General features: G+C 41.8%; 1 protein-coding gene across 2 annotated transcripts in view; it reads right to left on the bottom strand.

The window, feature by feature from the left end:
* The window catches only part of PPIL2 (peptidylprolyl isomerase like 2), a 71,911-nt gene that overhangs the window by 37,519 nt on the left and 18,976 nt on the right, over nucleotides 1-15,416 (bottom strand). For both annotated transcript variants that reach the window (XM_054219321.1, XM_054219322.1), the window contains 6 exons: nucleotides 15,293-15,384; nucleotides 13,736-13,825; nucleotides 5,376-5,451; nucleotides 3,816-3,976; nucleotides 2,183-2,258; nucleotides 906-1,012 (listed from right to left, as the gene is read on the bottom strand). In XM_054219321.1, coding sequence (XP_054075296.1) covers nucleotides 906-1,012; nucleotides 2,183-2,258; nucleotides 3,816-3,976; nucleotides 5,376-5,451; nucleotides 13,736-13,825; nucleotides 15,293-15,384 — 602 coding nt within the window. The remainder of the gene's footprint in view (nucleotides 1-905; nucleotides 1,013-2,182; nucleotides 2,259-3,815; nucleotides 3,977-5,375; nucleotides 5,452-13,735; nucleotides 13,826-15,292; nucleotides 15,385-15,416) is intronic.

The following is a 15,416-nucleotide window of genomic DNA, read 5'->3' on the forward strand; positions in this document are numbered from 1 at the left end:
TAAAACATCTACCTTCAGGCCTATAATCTCCTGAGATAAAAATCTCAGTAAACAACGGAAGGTTTGGGCTTTTTACATTGAAAACTTTTTTCCTTTTATAGATGTGGCTGTACAAATAAATAAGCAAGCACACCAGCAAGCAGTGACGTCTGAGACATCAGTGCCGCCACAACTCATCCATCTATCGTTAAGTCTTCCATGTTTATTATTTTAAGTGTGACAGACTTCCCTCAGAATCAGACTGTATTGCCTATAAAAAACCTCTGGTCCGTTGTTTTTTTAAAATGAATATCTACCTCTTAATGGCAAAGGGAAGTCTGAAGGCAAACGGATGTTTGAAAACTTGAGGCTTAAAAACTAAGACAGCAGGAAGTGAAAAACATATTATAATGTTTTCTTTTAGGTTCGTTCTGTAAAGCGCAGGATTTAGAAGCAAATCTAACCATTTCCGGGGATCTCAACTATGTGTAGTCAGGCTGACAGACTGCTCTCAGTTTCACTGAGGTTCTTTTCCCAGTTCTGCCAGTAACCTGCTGTGTAACCTTGGTTATTGACTCCCCTCTGCGCTCTTCCCTCTTTCTTCTCTCTGTCTTCCTTGGCATTGTTTGGGTCACTACAATCCTGACCCTTTGAAGCCCTAAACATGTACCTCGACAAGTTGTAAGTAGTCCACTAAAATGTATGGGACTAACTCACAGGGAACATTTGTACATATAGTAGTGTAATATACAAACACTTTGCAATGGAGTTTTCTGTATGTATGGAAACACACCCAAATGACTGAAAGCTAGTTATTTATCTGTGTCTGTTACAACTACACAGTATTCCCTTCTTTGGACGTTTCCATCGCCAGCTCCTGTTCTGTTTGCTATCTAGAGAGACTCATCCTACGGGGCACACAGTACCATATCACAGTGCAGCTCCAAGTTTAGGTCTCCTTTATTAGTGTGAAGTCGCACATAGCCCTTCTTCTTCACGTATTTGTATCTCACAACGTCTTCTTCAATGGCAGCTGTATCGAAGCAAAAGACAGTAATTAGCTCTCTGGAAGCTTACTAATTTCTAGAAATTATCAGAAATATAAATCATCAGAAAACAAACTGCTAGATTCTACTGTCTGACCTCTTCTCCTGGGGCCCTGGGTCTATTCAGGGACTGTACTCTGCAATTCATCTATGATAACCTCACGTTAATCTCTGTGCAAAACACTTTCCATTATAGAAAACCACCAACTCCTCGAGAGCCAACAATATCGTCCATATTTTTAAGTCACAGAAGCATTCAATATTACAAACTATAATTTTCAAGTAACGTCTACCAATCACAAACGTTACTTTGAAACCAAATTGTTCTTGTCAAACGTGGAAGCCAAGCAGGTAGTCATCAGTCAACCACAAATTGCTGACATATGAGGACCTACCCAGCTCTGAAAACAAATGAAGCAAAGTTACTGGAAACATTACTGGAAAGTCAAACCACTTCCCATTTTGTCAACACGTCCAGTCAGTCAGATATTTTCAACACTCGAAGACTCACCTGCCAGTCACTGTAATCCACCACGCAAAGGAACCGAACTTGGCAAACGTGGGTTTAGCAGTGTATTCAAGCTTTGCCTAACTAAATTTTAGTGAGAGAAGCCAGATTTCTCATCAACGGGGAATACTAATCGCTCAGATATTTAATCAATGTTCAAATTAAATAAATTCTATACATTTATGTTTAGGCTGGAGAATTAAAGAAAAACTAAAATGCATTTTTGTGTAACCTTGAAAAGCAGTAAATCCAAAGTTATCACCACAAAATTTGCAGTCATTCTAACCAATACCGGGTTAGGCCAAAAAGATGGTAAAGATTTTGCATGCTCTTTGAGGAGAGATTATACTTCATTCCTAACTTAGGTAAGTGGATATCCCATTTTGTGGGTTTTGGGCACAGAAAATTCCTCATTAATTTCAATTCAACATAAGTAACTGCCTTTCAAAGCCGAAGCTAATTCATAATTGCTCCATTAATTTCAGCATGAGCTCACTGGAAAGTATGGCTCAGGGCATACATTTCCAAGGCATCATGACCGACCAATTATCAATGCATTCCGCCAGTCCCCAGAAATGCCCGTGTGCTAGGGAGCACACTCGTAAACTGGAAAGTGAATAAACAGCTCGTGGCGAGGCAGTTCTGGTACCTGCTTCGTGGGTAGTTTCAGGCACCATTGCAGTGGAGGTGAAGGAAGCGCTTACTGCTCCAGTGGAATAGTGAGCCTGTTCACAGAGGAAAAGGCAAGAGAAAAAGACATTAGATCTTAGAATTTATCTACTAAAGATACTATATAAGCACTATAAACACACAAATGTCATCCTTCTGAAGACAGACTTTCCGCTCTAGCTCCTTAGAAAGAAACAAATGCACGACGCAGCGACAATTCTCCGTTACCCATAACATTAGCTCTGATGAAACTCCAGCTAAGGCTGCCCGAGCCGAAGGGGCTTATTGCTTCCACTGCAGTTTAATACATCAGTATGCACAGACTCTATTATCAGAATTTATTTGTATGTCCACAGGTGGAGATAGGAAAGGAGTACTGCTGGCAAGACATCTGTAAAATTCTCCAATGCTGCTGAGTAAGTGGAAGGAAAACCCAGCGAACCACAGAGATAGTGGAGAGGAAATCAAACCACCCCCTCCCACACGCCCTGCTGCGGGCAGAGGCACCGTCCCGTGCTCCCCAATGTCTATTTTGAGCTCTGTAATTCTCCTGCAGAAAGGAAATGTGAACGTCACACATGGATTTTGTAGCTAATTACAAAGATCTAATAAACCCGGAGATATATGTAGCAGCTCTGAGGCAACGCCTGTAAAGAACAGAGCCCCGGCCAATGCTCTGTCCATAAGGTTACACTCCATCCCGCGGAAGCTCATAGTTATTCCCACCCACAGCAGGAGCTGACAATCTGACTCTCCAACATGTGCACAGCTCAGCGTTGTCTCTCACCTCTTTTTTTTTCCTCCCTACATCTTTTGTTTTCTTATAACAGTATGATGCCCTGAAAAAGGGGCAAACGTGATCCTACTCCTTGGTCACTTACACTCCCAAACCTGGCACTGAGCCTCTCATTAAAAGCCATATGCTGCATTGCTATTCGTTTTCATTTAAGTGTAATCAAAGCACGAAGACATATACATTCCAGTATTGTTAAAGGAAAGAGGAACACTCTGTCTTGCCCATTTCTAACAGCCTTTGATATAGGATATCTAGACGCAGATGAATTGTTTCTCTTGACAACCACGAACACACAGTAACATGCACCTGGCAGAACATCCTTTAAAATAGTCCACTAAAAATCCTGCATTCCAGTGGAAATAAATGGAGAAGCAGCTGTGGATCATTTATATATTTGCCCACAGCAGAAATGATTCACTTGCACTGCCCGTAAGGTGTGTTCTCTCTGCCAATAACTGCAGGAAACGATGATAAACAAATTCAAAGCAAGAGATCACAACCTGGGAAAAAAGGTTCTGCCAGCATGCACATCATAACCACATCATAAAGATTCCATCTTCTTATTGTGCTCCATTTCTAAAATGTTGAGGTTCATTTACAATGATTCAAAAAAGAGAAACTCACTGACACATACAATATATTTCTAAGGAATCCCAATATGATTTTCATATTCTCATCTATGACAAATTTCCATGTAACAGAAAACATAAGGAGTAGTGTCTGTTTATACTGCAATACGGGCCTCTAAGTTGAAAAACATCTACTATCGTTCTTGAAGAAGTCAATCATTGCCAAACTAGAAATTAAATCAACTTACTGCATTCAGCTTATCCACTTTCTTCTTTTCAGGAGCCTTCATAGTAGCTGCTAGAATATCATCGCCTTTGAACTCCTTGTAAAGCTCCAGTAAAGTCTCTCGGGTCTCCGTATTTGTATTTTTCAAATAGTAAGATGGATCCAGTTTTGCTTTTTCTTCATCTAGATAAGACAAAGTGAAATCATTCAGAGTTAAAAGAAAAATTCTGTTTGTTCTCCTTCTATTTATTACGTATCCGGTTACACAAAAGTCTTCCAGATATTTTTTCCTTTTTTTTTAATAAAAAGGTCTAGTAACTATATTTATTCCTGCAGAAACAGTAACAAATAGCAATGCATAACACTAATGACAGTACAACTTGAAATATAGCACAATAAATACCAATATGATGAAGCGTAACAAAAGAAAAAAACAACTTCAAATCAACTACAGCAACAAGTTCTTTGAAACCACTAGAAATTATCTAATTTAATGCAAGTCTTGTAAAATTTTTGCAGAACAATAAAGACAAGATACAGTTGGGTACAATATAAACTTCTGTCCTTTGTCTCTTCACTGAACGGCCAGGCCTGTGACGCAAAAATCCCAAGATTTAATGCGATACCAGGGGGAGGAGGCTGGTGAACTGCGCTGTAGAATTTGATTTTTTTTTTTTTAATTTAATTATTTTTATTTTCACAAGTTTTGCTTGTACTCTGTCTTGGTATGCCTACTATTTGCTGGATATTAAATATTCCATCTCTGAGATAATACGCACTTATTTTTAGCAAGTAAATAGAATGAGAGATGCTTGCTTGCAGAACTAGTAGCTTAAAAAATAAAAGATACAAGCATAATAAGACCCAGAAAAACACACCACGCTTAGAATCAGCAATTAGACCTCATTTGAAACAGTTCTAAAGGAAACCACAAGGGCAAAGGAGGGAATTTCTTCCTTTAGCAATTTAGTATTAGCAGGTATTGCTAAGCATTTAGCTACCAAAAAAGTCACAAAATAATTGAGATGCAAATTTCTTAGTTATGATATCTAGAAAGAAAAAAAAGTATTTTATTTTTTATTGCTAAAATAATTTTGGGATTATTTTAGAAAAACCTGTATCAATCTCTGACTTGGAAGATGTGCGTTGCTATCCAGACAGCAGGATGGGCAATACAATGGCGATGCCCATGAAGGAGAGCGGATGGGTATGAGAAGACGTAGGGTTCCGTCTTGGTTCTGGTACGAGGCTAACGGACCTTTTGGCAAATTATTGTTCCTCCTCTTCTCACTTTTCTCTCATCTGCCTGCTCTCAAAGGATATGGAAAGCTTTCCGTGCCTGCACGGCACTCAATAGAGACAGTCAGCAATTTCTCAAAGAATCATGCCTTTGGTCCAAAATTTGTTAACACCTTTTGATGTGCAAGGGACAGTTTCAACAAGTTATTCATGTTTCCAAGAAGCTTTCAAAGCTACCACTAGCCACTGAGGGATGGCCGTCCAGAAAACAGTGTCGATTCCATCTTTAGAATTTGCATATTTGGGCTGCTGTTTTCCCAGTCTGCCTTTGATTCATCCTTACCTGGATCGATTACTTTTATGTTGTTCCTAACATGAAAGAAGTTTGAGACGTTGAACTTATCCAGGTTTGTTGGATCCTGAAAAAAACGAAAAAAACCAAATATCAGAAAGCTTGGTAGGCACCCATTCTGTGCAACAGACTAGTTTGAAGGGCAAACACCACCATAATAAATGAATAGGGAGAGACAGAATAACTTCCATACTCCCCAAATCACAGAAAGACGACAAAAACATAAAGCAACCAACCCCAACTGACATCAGCAATGAGCCCGTTCACAATAGGCTCCGTAGGGATCTGGAATTCAGTCCCAAACCTAGTATTACACATATTTTGCCTGGAGAAGTTACTAACAGAGCTAAGCTGAGTCTACCCCATCCTAGTGAGAAGGAAGAATGAGGAGCTGCAATCCCCTGATTCTTTCCTTCGTTCTGTGGTTTGGGCTAAGCTGACTCTATGCGAATCCACATTCGCCATTTACAGCAGCGCGCCTGATTTGCACATGCACCGTGAACGTCTGTAATACATTTCCAAATACAAATAAACCCCAGAGCAAGTCTTTGCACTCAGAAATGCTTTGATTGGTTTTTCTTTTTAACAGTGAAATCTGTGCTTACAGAATTACATTTAAAAATAAAAACTAACAATAAAAAAGCAACAAAAAGTGGTCTTGTGAAAACTCTCACTGAGTGACCGCTCAAGGAAAACAGCAAAAAACACACAGTCCATTAACTGTGAGTCTTTGTACTATCTCTGGGCGACTTTCTGCATAACTTTGACCTTTTGTTAGAGAGAGCGAGACAAGGAATGCCTAGTGGTGATCTAGGTTACATTATACTGTTATTAAACAGTCCTTATTCCTCTTCTTACAATGACTTCAAGGTTTTCTCCTCAAGCTCCTCTGCAGCACAGAAAGGTCAAAACATCAGCCCAGGACACACAGTCATTTCTAGAAATTCTGTCTGACAGAACGCAATTCAAAATCTAAAATACCAAAACACAAGAATAATACGCAATAGTTTCAAGTTCAGAACAAAAATAATGCAACATATTATGTAAAGAACTATGACCCTCACATGAATAGTATAATCCCAAATAAATTTAACACAGCTTCTCAGACCACCACTGTTGGTAAGAAGCTCCAACAATTCCATCTCTGCTAAAAGTAGCGATTAATACAAGCAGAGCTGGTAGCTCCATCGCTTATTAAGTGATCCAATTATGCCTTTCATTCAGCGTACCTGAAATGGTATGCTTCCACCACAGAGTGCATTTTTAGTTTTACTGCTGGTAGTAAAACCGAAACACGTTTATGAAATCAAGCTGTGTGATTCTGCACCCTAATGATGACCTCCTGGCTTTCTGCCGTCCCCTTTCCCAACCACCATGTAATCATGTTCTGTTGTTTCCTGCCCCACTATACCCCTCCGACAGATCTTCATCAAGACATGGACTGCCAAAAAAAATAATAGAGATTTTATCTTTAAGATCTTGCATTAGAAACAGACTACCTTTAAATAAAACTACTAAGGAATAGGAAATTTGGACCTGTTTTTTAACCATTTTGGTATCCTCTGACACCGGCACTCAGGTGTATTCATTATTTATTACCTCACATACATATTTATGTGTGTATGACTAGAGATAATTTCAGCCTTGCTCTCTGACAGCCAACAAGATGCATGGAGAAAGCCTGGCAAAAGGGCTCATTGTGCCTCCAGAAGACGCAGGCTGCCTCCTCCCAAACACTCGTCAGTAATCATGAGCTGCAGCTTTCCCAGGCAGAAACCATCCCCTTGCACACAAATGTACCACCTCAAAAGGTGAGGGAAGTAAGACTGCTTATCCTTTCCAGAAAAGGAAAAAAAATAATCTGTGTATTAATATTAATAGAGACACACGGATTTGCAGCAATCCACACGTCTGCTGTTCACGGCAAAGCTGAAGGGCAAGACAGCAGCAAAGAGGAACCAAAAGACACCTTCGCTATATTCCTCTAAATAAAGCTTCTTGATTTTCTGATTGATTGATTGTTTAAAAAATAAAAAGGACATCCCAACTGCCAGTGCCTTACGAAACCAACCATTCTGTGCTCAGGGTACCAGGAATCAGCTTAGTTCACGCTGTTCCACGGCCACAGTTCATTCACACGTTTACCCGGCTTAACCAGCCTAATTGTAGGCCTTGAGCTTCTCCGGTGAAAATGTCTGCAGTCGCCTTCCCCGCGAGGGGTTCCTCCAAATTCCTCCAGCCTGCCCACAGGCCTCGCGCCCAGGCGGTAGGAAGGACGGCGGGGGCCGCAGGGCAGCGCCCACCCCTCGCAGACCACAGTTTGCTCTCTGAGACCCGGGACAACCCCAAACCCAGAACGGAGACCACGGGCCTCCGCACAAGGCCCCTCAGCACATTCAGGCGGGCTGTTTATTCAAACAGAAACCTCGACAAAGCTCGGATTTACAGTGCTTTCCCCTGTGCTCCTGACCCCGCAAAGCAGGAGTCTCCACCTCGCCAGGCACCGATGGGGCAGACAACCCACACGCCTACTCCAAAACCAGCTTCCCTCTCTCGGTGGAAGAAAACCGCAAAAATGGTTCCTCAAGTTGAAATTTCAGCGTCGTCTTACACAGGACACCTCGGACAAGCAGTCGACCGATCGATTCCTCCCTCTCAAATACACCATCATGATACACCAGGAGACATTTGATTAGAACTAGTTTGATTAGAATTAGACAAACGTGCACACCAGGCATGGCAGCACTGTGGTGAATGTTAACCGAAACACAGGAGACCGTTCGCTTCTACCACCCCCGCGCGCAGTATGGATCCCACCAGCCCAGCCTCTGCTGCAGAGGACACGAACTGATGGAAATGAGCCCTACAACACAAGATACACATTTTCTTAAGGTCAGTCTATGTAAATTAAAAAAAAAGCGTGCATGTTCTTCGGACATGTCGCTTCAGGAAGAAAACTGTCTCAGCACTAACAGCCAGCCTTGCCCGGTCCCTCTCGTTGCACGCGTGACAGCTACCGGGCGCAGACGGCAGCAGTCTGACGGCGGCACCGCAGGCAGACGGACATACCCGCCCCGCCAAAGCCTTCAGCCCTAAGGAATTAATGGCCGCTCCTGCTCACGGAGAGGCCGGACTCCCACTCCTGTTAAGATCAGGGCCTAAAGCCCAAAGGCCTAAAGAAATAAGTTCTGTGTAAGCACACAGAAACCAGAAAGGAAGATGAACCGTGAAGAGTACATTGGCCTACTTTAGTTTGTCTTAGCATGTTTAAAAATACAGATTCAAATTACCATGGGTAGCAGTCTCAGGGCCTTTCTTATTAAGGTTACAAACCATAAACTGAAGTTTAGCAAATTGCTAACACAGATACAGACTTCAAAGGATTGCTAACTATCACGACTATTAAAAATCTCATATTTGATGTTTTCCTGAAAGCCGAGCTCTGAAAACAATTAATCTCAAGTTTTATTCCACTTTTTTTCTCCCCCTATCATTTTCCTGTTTCACCTACTTAGGGAAACAGTTTAACCTCCCTTAATCTTAAACACTGGACACACAACCCCCAGAAGAGCAGGTTAAACCAGCGCGGTGTCGGTCCCTGTGAGTTCTTTGAGGCCGGGTTCCCCTCGCTCCGGTGGCTCCACGCGCCGGCCACCTCCCCGCACGTCCCCCAGAGAGCCCTCACCCACAGTCACGGAGAGGAAACCTGCTCCGACCTTCTGCCACACAAAGAGCAGGCGAGAAACAGCTGAGGAGTGAAATATCAATTAACAGTGTGCAGCTCGGCTACCTCCAACTTCGCTCATTAGTTATGCTCCCTGCCACAAATGCCAGTGGTGTTTAACAGCTTGTCGGGAACCGTGTCTTGTCCACGGCTGATTAGGTTGTACAGAAACAATAAAACTGACATAAGGAAGCACATTACAGTACGAGCCTTTATTTTCCTTTAGCGGCAGCAAACCTGTTTGCATTCTACCCAGACATTTTCTGTCTATTAATTTCTCCCAGGACGCCCCTCCATTTCTGTGGTGCAAAGCAGACGCAGTTGTCGGTGTGCGCCTGCCAGGGAGAGCTGCCATCGTGGGCCTGTGCCCACGGCGGCCGGCACAACAGGCGTGGGGGTTTATTGCGATTCGTGGGGCGAAGAGGGACAGACCCCCCTGCCCTGCACTGCCGCCCAGCGGAGCCACGCTTCTCACCAGCTCCCCGTCCCTGCCGGCACACAGCCCAGCAAGGGCTGCTAGGAGTGCCCACAGCAGGAATCGTTTCTGCTCTGGCTTCACAAATCTGAGAGCCGCGGTTTCTGGTTTGTGCAGAGACACAGGGGAGGATGAGGAATTGACAGGGGGCTAAAGAGGAAATTGTTCTTAGTTCCTCCGAACACTTCCTACTGCGTGGGATACGAAAGCAGGGAATTGCAGCATTCTTTGCTCTCCTCAGGACCTCTCACTCTTGCTGCGATGGGAAGAAGTCCCCGGGACTGCCAGAGCCCACCGCCGTGCCCAGCAAAGCACGGCCCGACCCCCCTCCTCCCTGTGCACCTTCAGCTGGGGCTGGCGCTTGCTTCAGCCTGCCCACCCTTACAGAGCATACAGGGCATCCAGATTACACTTACTTATCTGCTTGCTTTATGAAGTTCCACATCATTACACAAAGCATAATCTGTAAAATATGAGATTCAAACACAGAGAGAGAAACTTGGAAAAACGTAACACCTGCAGTGTAGAAGATGGAAAGCTTGATTTGGGTTTGTGGCAAGATCACACAGCTAAGACAAGGAAATTGTAACTTGAGGGTAAAGAGCTACAGTCTGAAAAATCCAGTCATACTAAGACTGCTGACGTCTAGGAAGGGTTTCATATGGAATATTGTCACACGTATTTCTGTCATTATCACCAGGATACTAAACCAGAATCCATGACAGCTTTTGCCTGAATAACCACACTCCAGTTTTGGTACTGTATCTTGCACACCAGGATATGGCATGACTCTCTACCTCCTGCCCAAGGGGCTGGATAATGTCGCCATACGCTGATGAAGAACTGCCACGCTCTGCCCCAGGGCATTTGCATTTCAACAGGGGAAAAAGCTATTTCTGCATATGTAAGCCCAGGAAACACTGTGGATTCCTTTACAAAGAGAAGCGCATCATAGATTTAAGACAGTGGTGTGATTTTGCTTTTTTTAGTTCAAGATCCAAAATAATTTGTCATTTTTAACAAGTAAACTTCGTAGCAATAGCACACAAATAACTATCACTAAAATCAAAGCAACCAGCTGAGATGGTGCCCACCAGAAAAGATAACAGGAATGGATTATGATTAAATTTTATGCATAGAACATGCAAAGAATTTTATGCAATTCTCTCTCTTCTGAAAGAGCAAATTTTTTCGGTTTTATTTTTAATTACATACATTAGGAGAGAGAGGTCAGGTTTGAGGTCAATTGCTATTCTAGTAAAAGAACATCCCTAGCAGATGTAGGATTGCCCTTTATGTGTCAATTAAGAAAAATGTGATCACACAAATAATCTGTAAACATACATTATTCAAATTTTCCATTTATCATGTTGTATTTCACTACCAAACACACAGGTACCCCATCTGCTTCCCAGAACACTCAGAGTCAGCCTCTGGAAACCCTATTTTCTATTGACAAACACAGCTATTACAGACAGTCCTGTTCAGCTGCTATTTGCAAAGCAAAGAATGTTTTTTTATAGCAACTTCCTGTATATCTACCTTTTTGCCAAACAGCAGGGTCAGCGTTCCCAGCGCACTCCCAATCCCAGCTCTCTCACATACCCCAGTACTCAATTTACACGGGGGAACGGGAGAACAACAAAGTGATAAATTTCAACACAGAACTGAAAGGTTTTTAAGACAAGCGGGATTTGGGAGGGAGCTCTAGGGGCACAAATTGAAACACAACAGATTGCAGTCACGAACGCTGGCGAAGAAACAAAGCCAGAGGTGGCAGAGCTTGGCAGTGTGAAGCCACCACACTGCCTGCAGTGCTGTCAACAAGAGAGCTCGCGGAGGAGACACCCGTCTGTCTTTCAACACTTTACATGCAGAACATACCAAGAGAAAATAACAGCAGATTCCTATACCACATATACATACACAATTTTAGTACCCAGGCTAGTGATACCACTTTAGGTTGCATTCTGGCCTCAACAGAGCAAGCCAGGGTAGGGCAGGCTCTGAACAGGAGAAATCAGGGTATACCGCAAGTTTGCCGTGGGTTTGCGCTGTCCGTCAAATGGCTCTTACCTCCTATTCAACACCCCAAAGCCATTTTAGCCTATTGGTTGAAAATCCTTCCTCGAAAAAAATACTTAAGAACTAACCGGGGGAAGTGTCAAACTGGAGCTGGATAACAGCGTTCGGACGGTCAAAGTCTTTTCTGGTCCGACCCCAAGATGGGGGTAGCTTCGCTATTTCTAAACTTATTTGGGAAGAGTATGCCACAAGATCGCATGCTACAGAAGTTCAGTTAACACCAAACCATAATGAGTCATTTACTTAAGAGGAACAGATCTACTCACACGTTACAAACGTCACCCTAGAGGGACCTGAGAGAGGTCCAGGCCGTGTCCGGCTGTGACCTCCATACAGCTGGCAGGACGGCCGTGCCAGTGACTGGACTACTACTGTCCTCTACTTAGTTTCTGTTAATGGACGTATTCCTCCAAGCAAGACAGACACCCAACATGTCAAGAATAGAGTGAATGCGAAAATTATTGCTAAAAATCCCCATAGGGAACATCTAGATTGCTAGCCATTGCGTTTTGACGTTTAGGGGACTAGGGCATCTGTTTGCTTTTATGAAAAATCAAAGCTAGGCACGTAACAGGAATACACTCTTTACAATCTTTATACATACGTTCAACTCCAAACCTACAAAACACACCAAAATATTTTTAAATGATTGCACACTTCAATTATTTGTTAAAAATAATTTGTTTTTCCAAACTGATGCACAGAAGTATTTTTAGTCACTCATGTTGTCTTTTTTTACCGTTCCAAATCCATTAGCAACCATGCAGTTACATTCAAATAACATTCTGTTGGGAGCTTTCAGTCTGAAAAAGCCATTTTTTGCTTCCATTGGATTAAAAACATTTTACTTTGTTGCATTAGCTTGAACAGCCATAAGCCCAAAGGAACAGAGGAAAAATATGTATAAACATGCTGCTCAGCACTGGGGAGTATGGAAGAAGGGATACATTTCATTTAAATTTAGACATAAATGAAAAATATTTTTCTATTCGAATTAGACAGTATTAGTCTTGGTTAGTGGCAATTAGCTGTTCATGAGATGCATACTAAACTCACGACTCAAATAATAATGATCCTTGAATCTTTTTTCCCCTATTTTGAAATCATGCAAGCTTAAAAATGCCCACTTCTAAACAAAAGGTTTAGATCTTTTGATCCTAAAGTACCGCTGTAAGTAAGTATTTTTCACACTCTGAAATTTACAATGCTATTTTAATTTACGTTTGGAGTCTGTTAAAATCAGTAAAAGACCACCATTGGTAGCTGTTCAGAAGAAAACAATTCTAACCAAGCACTTAAAGAAAATCCTCTGGTTTGCTACTTATTTTACTCTACATTTAGAGAAACATTCTATGAAAAATGTGTTTCTGAAGCTTTGACTCTTTCAGGCATCTTCAAAAAACTAAGATGGACAATCAACATCAGTCTTAATGTAACATGTTGACTTCCTAAAAGTTTATATACTTTACATTCTAAAACACAATTCTTTTAATAACAGACCACCTACCGTTGGCTGTCAAGAGCTGAAGATGATTCTTTCCCTTTCCTCTACCCAGTCTTTTCCCAATGCACTTCTGTTAAGTCTCACATTAAATCAGAGGTGTCACAGCAATTTTTCAGGTAAGATTAAAGAAAAAAACCCAAAATCTTATGTGCGGTTTCATATCCAAAATTTAGGATTGTGCACAAGATCCTATGTTCAGTTGGATGCAGTGAAATAGTGAGCAACTGCGAATACATTTGTCAAAACTCACATTTTTACATGTCAACCTTGACTTTTTTTGTGCACCCTTTTTTCTCCCTCAGTTTACAAAATTGAACAATCTGCTCATCTACAAGGCACACAATAACCACTCTAGAGGTTCGTCAAGCTCTAAGTTATACGGCATCCTTGTGGCTCACTGGATCACAACGAAGGTCCAGCAGTTCCCCTTCCACCCATCTCCGAGACACAGAATGTTTCTCTGTTCAATTATTCTAGACTCCTGCTATAATAGTGTACGTAGCAACATTTCATCCTCTGCAAAAAAGCTGTATCATAAGGCACTAACAGAGAGAAAAGTTTACCTGCAGCGTCACAATGTCTTGCCGCGTGAAGGGCTCATCTGTCAAAAGATCCTTGTAGCTCTTCGGTTTTATGTTCAGCTGCTCAACTGCCTAACAGCCAGGCAAAAGGCACAGATATTAAAAACTGGATTCTAATGTGTAAATATTACAAGTAAATATGTGATACCAATAAAACCTTAAAGTACAAATGATACAGAAAACAATGTCACCCTTCATTCTCAGCTGGCAGGGGCAATATTTTTACTGTGTGCTTTAACAGATGAGAACCTTGTGTCTTTCAGACCTGCAAAACTCAACAGTTTTGTGTGGCTTAGTGGTGGGGTTTTTTTTAAAAAAAAAACACCTTGCAATCTCCATTCCATACTTATGCATATCTTTTTAACCGAATTCATCATAAAAGTACCGCCAGAATAAAAAAATCTTGCTTGCAGTTTTCTAAGTGAAGTATTTTACAGATGGCACAAGACAGGCAGCTTTTACCAAGGGGTCCGTATCTCCCCCTCGGGGGGACGCGCGTGCCCAGGCCAGCTCACACAGCTGCACTAGCCCCCACCTCCATCCGCCCCGACTGCTGCCCCCAGCCTGCACCAACACTTCTGTTCACCTGAGAAAATCAAATGATGCTCAGCAAAGCAGCAGCGTGTTATTTCATAGTGAGAATCAATGTGGAATAAATGCTTTGTCGTTACAAACAAATACCTCATGCAGAGAGACGACCACGGAGGTCTGCCTGCAAAGGAATTGAATCTGTCTTTTTCACCCAAATGTCCTCTATTCTCCTTAGATTAAAGTGATAATATTTTTCTAGTACCTCCAGAAGCTACTAAATTAATTCTGTGCTTATAACAAACTGATAAATGCTATTGCTTCAAGCAGTACACCGTATGAGAAACTGACCCTCTTGGCACAGCTTGTTCAGGGAGCCTGGCACCATAAATTGTAGCCAACCGAGCAATAGTTCTACAGTATCGACAAGCATTTAACAAAGACTGCTCTAAAACTCATTCTTGCCTTTTAACCACAGCAATCAAAGCATCATGCTTCTAGAAGGAACAGAAAATATGGTTTATTTTAATAATAAATTCCACCTGGGTTCACACAAATGCTCACAGAACACAAATAAAAATGCAGTTCAAGTGTCCATTCAGGCATTCTCTGTGCTCTTTCCCCAGCTCCAGTTAAAATACTCTTTTTTATTTATTGATATGAATAGAAATGAGAGAATTTGTCCTTTGATGATGACTCTGTATCAGAAAACCACAAGAGATTTGTCTATTCAATTCAACTGAGGAGCATACAAAAGCTACTCATTTTGGTCTACAAGATTCAGTGCACGCAGATTAACTTAGGAGAAGGTTTTAGAAATATCTTTTAAATCACATTCTAAGGTTGTTCACATTTTTAAAGGCAGAAGTTGGACAACAATTGGTCAAGTGAGCGCATCTTGTACTTGTAGAACAAGAACAAGAAGTACCTATCTTTCTAAAGCATTTTGTGATCTTGAATGAAACACATCAAGTACAAAATATTAATAACGAAATGCAACAGAGAACCTACCTCGTAGGCAAACACATTGCCAGTTGTCTTGATGGCCACAATATGGGAGTTATTGGTGAATACCGTAAAGAGCACCGGACAGTGGTATTTACCTGATGAGGGGGGAAAAGTTTAAATTTGGCAT

This window comes from Rissa tridactyla, chromosome 13 (assembly GCF_028500815.1).
Source record: "Rissa tridactyla isolate bRisTri1 chromosome 13, bRisTri1.patW.cur.20221130, whole genome shotgun sequence".
Classification (NCBI taxonomy): domain Eukaryota; kingdom Metazoa; phylum Chordata; class Aves; order Charadriiformes; family Laridae; genus Rissa; species Rissa tridactyla.